At 37.9% G+C, this 11,877-nt stretch overlaps 2 gene segments (V, D, J or C); both read left to right on the forward strand.

Annotated features, from left to right (window-relative positions):
• Positions 1–4,959: 4,959 nt before the first annotated feature.
• LOC119903280 lies at positions 4,960–5,817 on the forward strand. The segment is given in 2 exon segments: positions 4,960–5,008; positions 5,097–5,817. Coding segments are annotated over 2 exon segments (432 nt in total).
• A 4,244-nt stretch (positions 5,818–10,061) lies between these two features.
• Positions 10,062–10,912, forward strand: LOC119903281 (the record flags this gene model as incomplete). The annotated part of the segment is given in 2 exon segments: positions 10,062–10,517; positions 10,608–10,912. Coding segments are annotated over 2 exon segments (423 nt in total), but the record flags the coding sequence as incomplete, so codon positions are not given.
• Positions 10,913–11,877: the final 965 nt, after the last annotated feature.

The raw sequence follows: 11,877 nt of genomic DNA on the forward strand, positions 1-11,877 counted from the left end.
GCTGGCTTTGGAAGGAGACTCTGTGACTCTCTCCTGCAACTATTCAGGATCTTTCGACTACTTCTTCTGGTATCAACAGAAGTCCAGTTCATCTCCACAGTTTCTCATCAAAGAATATTTAGAGAAACCAGGTTTTTCTTTTGCACATGACAAAACAGCAAAGGAGTTTCATCTGCAGATCTCCTCTGCTGCAGTGACAGACTCTGCTGTGTACTACTGTGCTGTGAAGCCCACAGTGACAGGAAACACCAAAACTCTGTACAAAAACCTTTGGAGCAAAGACAACAGAATACTCCACAACGTCCACTAGAGGGAGTCACACTCTGTTAAACTTCAGTGTGATGATGAAGTCTTAAATTACTTATATTCTACATGAATCAATGAAATATTTGTAATATCTTATGGGTATAAAACATTTTAACAAGACTTAGCAGGAAGCCTTTCATTAGGAGGGGATGTCTCTGAATGATCTTCCTCGAGGGTTTTTCAATCATGATTTTTAAACCTATAGGCAAAGGGAACATACAGAGATAATATCTTTGTGTCACAGTAAGTTCACTTGGGCAAAGAGGAACACGAGGGAGTGGACCAGACCCAGAACCAGAGGCAGGTTCAGTTTTATGGTTTTCAAAATAAAAGAGTACACTGACTTACAGCAAGCTGAGGCAGGCCAAGGTCCACACAGGCAGACACATAGCAAACACATCCAAAGGAAGCAGCAATAAACCAAATCTAAACGGTCTAATACATCAGGCCAAAAATCCAAAACACAGGAAAACACTGGGAAATGGCTAGAAAGCTTGACATATAGACAAAGACAAGGCAGGCGCACAGACTAAACACACAAGTGAGGGGAGATTAAGGAGACACAGGTGAAACTAATTAGGACAGGGCAGCCAATCAAACGGGCGGGAAAACACGAGGGCAGGAAATAAAGTAAGACAAGACACAGGAGATACAACATAAAATAGAAAATAACAACATGAAAACCCAAAACCATGACACCATGTCAATAATATGGAGTCTTAAAACACATTGTGATTGGTTTATGGAATAGACGATAACTGACTGATGAACTCAGCATCCGGCTGTGAGCTCTATTTTCTTTAAGTTAATCACAAGTGCTTTCACTTTGGCTGACTTATAAAAAGAAAATCAGAAAGAAAGAAAAGCATAATTGCAGAGAATTAAGAACACCAGTATATATAAATATGTCTCGGTAACACTTTATTTGAAGCTGCTTGTAATAAGCAGTAATTAACAGTTAATAAGCAGCAATTAAAAAATAATCAAACACTTTATAAAGATGTTTATAACACAAATAAGTGTTAACTAAAGCACAATTAACTCATTTATTATTGATAAGACACTTATAGGCCCTTATTAGGAACTAGTTGATGTTTATTTACCTGTCATAAACATTATTAAGCTGTTTATTAACATTTATAAGGGCTGGTTATTGATAAATTAACAGAATTGTTATTTCCTTGTAAGACACTTGTAGTGGGTTAGGGTTAAAAAATCTTAATATTTATAGGCAGCTTATAAAATACATTTTTATTAACATTGACACTTAACGTTAGCATGCAGCTATAAAATAAGGCATGTAGATTAAGCTAACTTTAGCATGCAGCTATAAAATAAGGCACGTAGTTTAAGCTAACTTTAGCATGCAGCTATAAAATAAGGCATGTAGTTTAAAATAAGGCATGTAGATTAAAATAAGGCATGTAGTTTAAGCTACTGTTAGCATGCAGATATAAAATAAGGCATGTAGTTTAAGCTACTGTTAGCATGCAGATATAAAATAAGGCATGTAGTTTAAGCTAACTTTAGCATGCAGCTATAAAATAAGGCACGTAGTTTAAGCTAACTTTAGCATGTAGCTATAAAATAAGGCGAGTTGTTTAAGCTAACTTTAGCATGCAGCTAAAATAAGGTAGTTTAAGCTAACTTTAGCATGCAGCTCTAAAATAAGGCATGTAGTTTAAGCTAACTTTAGCATGCAGCTATAAAATAAGGCATGTAGTTTAAGCTAACTTTAGCATGCAGCTATAAAATAAGGCATGTAGTTTAAAAGACGGCATGTAGTTTAAGCTAACTTAGCATGTAGCATAAAATAAGGCGAGTTGTTTAAGCTAACTTTAGCATGCAGCTATAAAATAAGGCATGTCGTTTAAGCATAGTTTAAGCTAACTTTAGCATGCAGCTATATAATAAGGCATGAGTTTAAGCTAACTTTAGCATGCAGCTATAAAATAAGGTAGTAATTAAAATAGGCATGTACATTAAAATAAGGCATGTAGTTTAAGCTAACTTTAGCATGCAGCTATAAAATAAGGCATGCAGTTTAAAATAAGGAGTAGTTTAAGCTAACTTAGCATGCAGCTATAAAATAAGGCATGGATTTTAAGCTAACATTAGCATGCAGCTATAAAATAAGGCATGTAGTTTAAGCTAACATTAGCATGCAGCTATAAATAAGGCATGTAGTTAATAAGCATGTAGTTTAAAATAAGGCATGTAGTTTAAGCTAACTTTAGCATGCAGCTAAAATAAGGCATGTAGTTTAAGCTAACTTAGCATGCAGCTATAAAATAAGGCATGTAGTTTAAAATAAGGCATGTAGTTTAAGCTAACTTAGCATGCAGCTATAAAATAAGGCATGTAGTTTAAGCTAACTTTAGCATGCAGCTATAAAATAAGGCATGTAGTTTAAGCTAACTTTAGCATGCAGCTATAAAATAAGGCATGTAGTTTAAGCTAACTTTAGCATGCAGCTATAAAATAAGGCATGTAGTTTAAGCTAACTTTAGCATGCAGCTATAAAATAAGACATGTAGTTTAAGCTAACTTTAGCATGCAGCTATAAAATAAGGCATGTAGTTTAAGCTAACTTTAGCATGCAGCTATAAAATAAGGCATGTAGTTTAAGCTAACTTTAGCATGCAGCTATAAAATAAGGCATGTAGTTTAAGCTAACATTAGCATGCAGCTATAAAATAAGGCATGTAGTTTAAGCTAACATTAGCATGCAGCTATAAAATAAGGCATGTCGTGTAAGCTAACATTAGCACTTGGATTTTTAGAGCAGCTTGAATAATGTCTTAGGTGTTTTCTCTCAACCTGGACATTAGAAATTGGTCCAAGAGATGGCTGCAGTGGCAGCGTGAAACAAGCTACAATGTAACATTAATATGCCGCTGCACACCTTCAGTTTCCATCCATAACGTGCTTGTTTTGCCACTGACACGCTCAGATAATTATTCTTAGTGTCTGACAACATTATGGAAAGGATCCCAGCTGAGGTCAAGCTTTTGTTAAAGAGTAAGATCCGTTTTGTTTTAACATGAAACATCCCTGAAATCGCCAAACCCACCAGACTCTATTCAAATTAACTGTCATTTTATCGTCATAAAATACACATTTAAAGTCGACAGGAACAAGATAAAACCTTCACAAACCATCTTAGTTGTCTAAGAAAATAAGAAATGTACTGAAGTATAAAGGGTAACTGTATTAGGAGTGCAAATTACAATGTGATGTCCAATCTCGCATTCATGAGGTATATATAACTTATAGCTCTAATAAAGGCCTATAATTGTCTTATAAGCAATAATTAATCAATTAATAGTTTATTAGGCTTTAATTAACACTTATATTGTTGTTTATAAGCATCCTATAAGGTCTTATAGTGTCTTATTAACTGTTAATTACTGCCTATTACAAGCACCTTAAAATAAAGTGTACCTACGTCTCATTTACAGAAAATAAAGCAAAAACTTTCACATCCTGTAGAATTTACTGGTAAGGTAGGAAGTGGAACAGAGAGAAGTGAAAATCCAGAGCTGCGAGGAGACGGAGAGATTGAGGGAGGAGCTAAGCTGTTAGTGAACTATAGAAGAGAGAGGAACTTCCATATTCAGCAGAGTTCAATACACAAAGCAGAAACATTCCCTTTATTCAACATGCTGTCATTGGACTATTATGTACTTTCTCTACTGTTACTATCCATTCTAACAGGTATGTGAGATCCTGCTGAGAAAGTTTCATTACTAACTTTTCTGGATGGGATTCATTTGTTGAGTCTTTTACAACATGAAATAACAGAGTTATCTCTTCCTTCAGGTGTCAGCTGTGAAGAACTCACTGCAGTCAGGAATGAAGAGTTCACTTTAGAAGGCAGCTCTGTTACTCTGTCCTACACATACTCTAAACTGTTAACTAGTGATTATTTCTTCTGGTATCAACAATATCCAGGAAAACCACCAGAGTTCCTCATCTCCCACTCTGCTTCAGGAAAAGTAGGAAATAATCAAAAACCTGGACTAAAGATTCAAGTGGAGCAAAAAGATAAATCTGCAGATCTCCTCTGCTGCAGTGACAGACTCTGCTGTGTACTACTGTGCTGTGAAGCCCACAGTGACAGGAAACACCAAAACTCTGTACAAAAACCTGACAGCTCCTCTGAAGATTTACTCACTTCAGCTCCTCCTTTACTGAACAGCAGCGCCACCAAGTGGACACTGACAACACAATCTAATGATAAGTACAATCTCACTCCTGTTATTAATAAACAGTTAATCCAGATCATGGTGTTTAATTGAGGCTATTTCTGTACAGTAAGGCACTCCACAAGGAAGTCTTCTTCTACACAGAATGCTTTGGTATCACTGATGATGAGACAAACTAAAATGATTACAGACCCATGTTGATGAATTAACTATTCCAGGGTGAAAAGTGGTTAAAGAGACTTTGTTGTAACAGAAAGTTCACATGTTAAAGCTCCTCATTATGAGCTGCTCTGGATAAGAGCATCAGCTAAACAGCTGAGATGTAAATGAGATGTAAATGTTGAGAGTTCCTCAACAGATGATGAAGAGGAAGGGCCAATGATGTGAAGGCCCAGATCCATCAGAGTATCAATGTTCTTCCTCTCTCTCCTCCCCTCTCACTGCAGACATGAACCACTGGCTGAGAAACATCCTGATTCTGACTCTCTGGCTAGGTAACTCTTTAAACCTACTGATTGTTCTCCTTTAATCAATCATCTTTATTGATCCATCTCTTCCTCTGCATGTTCTCTTCTTCCCCAGAGTGTAAAGGAGAAGACAGAGTGACCCAGCCAGCAGGAGATGTCATTGCTGCTGAAGGAGACACAGTTACACTTGGCTGTACTTTTGAGACGAGTTACTCAGGTCCAACTTTGTTCTGGTACAAACAGGATGGAGACAACAGCCCCAAATTCATACTGAGCCGCGTTCAACAGGATGATGGGAAAACAGAGGAAGAGTTTAAAGAAAGATTTTCATCCACACTGGATTCCACCTCCAAATCAGTTCCTCTGAAGATCCAGAAGCTTCAGCTGTCTGACTCTGCTGTGTACTACTGTGCTCTGCAGCCCACAGTGACAGGAAACACCAAAACTCTGTACAAAAACCTTTGGAGCAAAGACAACAGAATACTCCACAACGTCCACTAGAGGGAGTCACACACTGTTAAACTTCAGTGCTTTATGATATAGTCAGGATTTGTTTTAGTGGTGATAGAAGCAACATTAAATGAAGCGCTACAGATAAAACACAATAAAGAAATAACAGAACTTGAATATGTTCATAGTATTTTCAAAGTATCTCCAATAGTACTCCAGCAGATTGTTTTCACAGACAATTGAAATGCTTGGTGACTGTAACCATTGCAAGCTTTAAGCTGTGCTCCCTGGTTTGAAGCAATATGTAGACTGTAATACTAAACCCCCATTTGCACCTCTCACCATAATGTCCGTTTAATTCCCACCTACAAGTCCCTGCTCGAAAGCAGGACAGCACAAGTAAAGTGTACTTGTTTGGAACAATGATGGCATTGAGACCTTAAAGGGAAATGAAGCAGTCAATCAAGTTTACATCATTTACACAATGGATTTCCACTACGATCAACAATTATACAAGAAACATGACAAATGTAAACGTATAAAAGACAAAAGAAAAGAAGAACTGTCATATCTTTAACGGAAAGGGTGCCACCATTGTGCAGTACGATAACCTGCAATGTCACGGGGTTGGTTGGCTTTAAGGCTCTGGGTGAGAGATAGTGAAATATAGAGCCAGTGAAAGAGAATAGTGAAAGAGATAGTGAAACATAGACCTAGTGAAAGACAGAGCCAGTGAAAGATAATGAACAAGAGATAGTGAAAAACACAGACAGGGAAAGAAATAGTGAAAGAGTGAAAGAGAGATAGTGAAAGACAGAGCCAGTGAAAAAGACAGTGAAAGACAGAGATAGTGAAAGAGAGAGTGAAAGACAGAAACAGTGAAAGAGATACTGAAGAGATGGTGAAAGACAGATATAGTTAAAGATAGACATAGTGAAAGAAAGAGCAAGTGAAAGAGATACTAAAGAGATAATGAAAGACAGAGATAGTGAAAGATAGACATGGTGAAAGACAGAAACCGTGAAAAAGAGAGTGAAAGACATAATTAAAGATAGAGGTACCGAAAGAGATAGTGAAGAGATACGGAAGAGACCAAGATAGTGAAAGAGATACTGAAGAGATGGTGAAAGTCAGAGATAGTGAAGAGATATGGAAAGATACATATTGAAAGAGATAGTGAAAGAGATACTGAAGAGATAATGAAAGACAGAGATAGTGAAAGATATACATAGTGAAAGACAGAGCCAGTGAAAGAGATAGTGAAAGAGATAGTGAAATAGAGAGATAGTGAAAGACAAAGAGAGTGAAAAATAGACCGTGAAAGAGAGTGAAAGATAGACAGTGAAAGACAGAGATACTAAAAGAGAGAGATAGCAAAATAGACAGTGAAAGACAGATAGTGAAAGACAGAGATAGTGAAAGAGAGATAGTGAAAGAGAGAGATAGCTGGATGCCACGAACAGAATAGAATCAAATATAATAATTGTTTTGAAAGGTTTTCAAATTATTATTATTTTCATTGTCAGTTATTTTTATATTAATTGTTCCTTTATTTGTTTTTTTTATTTGTTTTTATTTCACGTTTATGGGTAATGGGGTTCGGGATGTAGCAACATGTAAAAGGAGATGGCAGACATGAAAATATATTTTGAATGCTTTTTATATGGTAAAGCAAGATTAAATAAATGTAATAAAGAATTCCAAATGTCACAGTGAAATATATCATTATCAAAATATTGCCTATAGACACACGCACACACCTGTCTATAGATTTGTATCACTCTTAACCCTGCCTTGGCCGACCTCGTCCTTTCTCCCAGTACTGTATCCTTCTCAGATTATTTCCCACACAGTTTTGAACCTGGTATCTTATTTCCTCTACCTGCAGCTTTTGGTGTGCAGCAGTCTCTGTGACCATCTCCCTCTTATTTTATCGTAGCAGTCAGCCTTGGCAGCGGCTGCAGCACTACAGCAGGTCAGTCACTGTGAGCCAGTTCCAAATACTGTCAGCAATCTTTACATCTTGTCATGGTCACATATTTGTTTAATCAGCTAATATCTCCTAAGTTTGTTATAATATCGATAGTCACAGATCACCACCAGTAGTATCAGCAGCAACATCCCCAGCAACACCATCAACAGCCCACAGTGTTTAAAGCAAGAGCTGGGTATTCCCTGTGTTTCTTTTTCAAAACTGTGTCATACCATTCGCTGATGTATCAATACAGAAGCATCAGTATACGCATATCAGCAAGGAATACATAACGATATATTTCTGTATCAATATTTTGAGAACAGCCCTATTTAAATCCTTGTTCCATGTGCCCCTTTTATACTTTGAGTACCTGCCCTGGTTCTGATAGCAGGCACTTTGAACTGTAGCCCATTATGTGACCTGAGATTATGTATGCTTTGTAAAGTTAAAAATGTCCTGTTTAAATAATTTGGAAGTCTACCTAACATATCTTTGCAAGTGAAGGGATGACCATCCTTCCAGTCTGTCCAATATACAATAATGTATATCTGAGAGCTGAGTGATAAAGGGGGTCAAGCTTGGACAAGGTGGACAGAGAGGCAAACCTGTAGGTAGTGTCCCTATAATCAATCTGTGGCAGAAAAAGGCCAGCAACTAAGTGTTTTTCTAAAGCCATGGAAAAGCAGGACTTTCACCTATACAGAAAAGTCAACGTGATAATCAACATGGTATTTAAAATTTAGTTTTTTTGTAAAACCAGATACCCAGATATTTGTAATTATCAACAGACTGGATACAGACTCCATACAGGGTCGTGATGGAGAGGGGTGGTACCTTTGTTCGCCCAGTGGCAAAAATCATAACTTTAGTTTTGTGGGAATTTAAAAGCAACTTCAAATCTGACAGAGCATATTGCAGGGTATAAAAATCTGCCTGCACATTTGAAAAGGCAAACTCTGCTGTGGGGGCACAGGAGTACAGAACTGTGTCATCTGCATACAGATGATCCTTACAGAATTTAAACATCAAATATTATTAATGTAAACTAGGAAAAGCAGGGGTCCCAAAACTGAGCCTTGAGGAACACTTTTCCTAACAAGGACTGGATCTGACATGTCGTTGCCATGTTTATCCATTTGTGAATGATTGGTCAGGTAACTGTGGAACCATTTAGCCGCTTTGCATCCAATGCCTGCTCTCAGCAGGGTATTAACAAGTGATGGATGGTCCACAGTACCGAAGGCCTCCCTAAGTTCTCTGAACATTGATACACAGCTAAATTTGTTATCTATAGCCTCGTTGAAGTCATCCATAGCTTTTAAAGTGGTGGTTACTGTACTATGCACTGAACTGAAACCGGATTGTATTTAATTTCAAATGTTCTGCGAGTCTCAATATGATTGGATAGCAACTAATGATTTCAAGATTTTTGAAAGAACAGGGAGAGATTGGCCTAAAATTGTTCATGTCAATCCAAACCTCAATATTATTAACACTACATCAAAAATTTTTAAATAATTAATTTGTGAAGCTGGAACGATGAAATGTTTTGACATGAAAAATGACAAATGATCAAAACAGCTGCCAATAAAAAATTTTTTCAACCGACTAATTGTTTCAGCTGTGCTTGAATAAACTGTTGGGTAATTAAATTAATTACAAAACATTATATTTTATAAACTCTTCATATGTAGTACAATGCTTACTTTGTAAAGTAACAAAAGCTGTTGTAGTGAAGAAAAAAGAACAATCTCTCAGTCTGAGTTTGGTGGAGACACAAAAACTGGCATGAACAGAATATACGCATTTGTACATAAGTACAGTACTTGAGTAAATGTACGTAATTACTGTCCACCACTGAACGGCAGCATAAGTGTCATTTCCAGAGATGAAGGTACAGGTACGTAGAGAAACAAATAAGGGATATGTTGGAGTAAAGTGAGAACTGAGTGGGAAACAGCTCTTAAAATCCTTCTGCCAGTTATAAAATTTACGACTGAGAAAGATAAAACATCTATGGGACAATTTGATAAATGGGTTGAAATATGTTTCCTGCTAAATTGAATAAAAGAGACAAAACCTACCATTTAGGGCAGATATGCTCTATGCTATATAAACCAGAACTGAGGGAAAGGAAATACTTTACTGGTTGCACTCTGTATGTTTGTTTGAGCCTTTGTAAAGAATAAAATTCTTAGACATCTTGACTCGATTCTTTATTCCAGAAGACTCACTAAAGAAAAAGTTCAAATACATCTGACAATAAATTATGGACTGTAAGTTTGATGCCTTGTAATAATAAGCTGGTATGTAACGTCGGCCAGAGTCCCACTGCACTTTCACATCCAGACAAGGATGGACAAACACCTTAATGTTTCACTCCAAAGCCTGAGTCATGACCAGTTTCACACCAGTGTTTGGAGACAGAATAAGCTCCATGTTTGCACAGACTGCCTTCATTTGTTAGAGGGGGAGATGTCCAACCATAATTAACACAAACATCTCTGCTTTCACTGTCAGTAATGCGGCAGCTCCAGAGATGGAAGCACCTAAATCAGCCCTTGGAAGAGTCTAGAAAGGACGTGACTGCCCCATTGTGGGAGTGAGGGAGTGTTTGCTGAAGCCTCTGCTTTCACTGTGGTAAACTGGTGGTAGCAGCTCTTAACCATTCGCTCTCAGTGGAACATCCTGTTTGAAATGGTCGACACCACCGAGCTGGTTTTGGAGATCCTTATGTGTTCTGAACAGGCTTCATATTTTAGCCCTTTATCTGGAGAAGCTGTGGACAGGCTGGCAAACTGACAGGCCTTTAATATGATGCTGATACCATATTAAAAACATTCACTAATTGATCCTAATTGTCACACTAGGAAAGGAGAGAGTGAGGAAAATGTGTTGAGTGTAAAGTTGTCAGTCGGGGAATAACACAGGGCTGTGAATGAGCCCCGTCACTGTGATCAGGCTCCTCCTTCTAATCCACCAACTTAGTGTTGATGAAGACTAAACAGAGAGATCACAGCCTTCTTTATACTTGCTGGAGCTCACAGTTCCTCAACACTGCAGATATGACGCCTCTGTTCATCTCAGTGTTGCTGGCTGCTGTGTGCCTTGGTATGAACACAACTCTGGTTCTCTGATATCAATCCAACATTGACATGATTCTTTAACAGCACACTGATACTGTTTGTTGCTGTTTTACAGAATGCAGAGCACAAAAAGACAACGTGCTGCAACCAGAAGGAGACGTGACTGCTGCTGAAGGAGAGACAGTAACACTTGGCTGTCTATATAACAGCAGTTCATCAAATCATAATCTCTTCTGGTACAAACAGGATGGAAACAACAGCCCTGAATTCATACTGAGCAGCTTTAAGATCGGTGAGGGGAAAACAGAGGACGAGTACAAGGAGAGATTTTCATCCACACTGGATTCCACCTCAAGATCAGTTCCTCTGAAGATCCAGAAGCTTCAGCTGTCTGACTCTGCTGTGTACTACTGTGCTCTGCGGCCCACAGTGACAGGAAACACCAAAACTCTGTGCAAAAACCTTTGGAGCAAAGACAACAGAATACTCCACAACATCCACTAGAGGGAGTCACACACTGTTATTGTCTGGATTTGTTTCAACTTGCAGAAGATCAGTCTTAGTATTATTGGATCTCAGTGCTGCATTCAACACAGTCGACCACAACATATTACTAGACAGACTTGAAAACTGGGTTGGACTTTCTGGCACAGTACTAAACTGGTTTGAATCCTACTTAAAGGACAGGGACTACTTTGTGTCTATAGGTAATCACACATCTAAGCTGACAAAAATGACGTGGAGTTCCCCAAGGCTTCATTTTGGGACCTCTTTTGTTTAACATTTACATGCTTCCACTGGCTCAGATTATGAAAAACAACAAAATATGTTACCATAATTATGCAGATGACACACAGATTTACATAACCATTTCACCAGGGGACTATGATCCCATACAAGTGCTGAATAACTGTATTGAGCAGGTCAACGATTGGATGTGCCAGAATTTCCTTTTAATAATTAATTAAGGATAAAACTGAAGTTATTGTTTTTGGAGCCAGGGAGGAACAATTGAAAATCAGTGCTCGACTTCAATCTGTAATGTTAAGAACCACAAATCAAGCCAGAAATCTTGGTGTAGTCATGGCGTCAGACCTGAATTTGAGGAGCCACATTAAGACAATGACAAAGTCAGCATACTATCACCTTAAGAATATATCAAGGATTAAAGGACTTATGTCTCAGCAGGACCTGGAAAAACTTCATGCATTTATCTTCAGTCGACTCGACTACTGTAACAGTGTCCTTACAGGCTCCCTAAGAAATCCATCAGACAGCTGCAGCTGATTCAGAACGCTGCTGCTCGAGTCCTCACTAAGACCAAAAGGTGGATCACATCACTCCAGTTCTGAGGTCTTTATGTCAAAGAATTGATTTCAAAATCC

The sequence above is a fragment of the Micropterus salmoides genome, unplaced genomic scaffold (assembly GCF_014851395.1).
Source record: "Micropterus salmoides isolate LMB-PRFRI ecotype aquatic unplaced genomic scaffold, ASM1485139v1 Ms_hic_scaffold_1447, whole genome shotgun sequence".
NCBI lineage: Eukaryota > Metazoa > Chordata > Actinopteri > Centrarchiformes > Centrarchidae > Micropterus > Micropterus salmoides.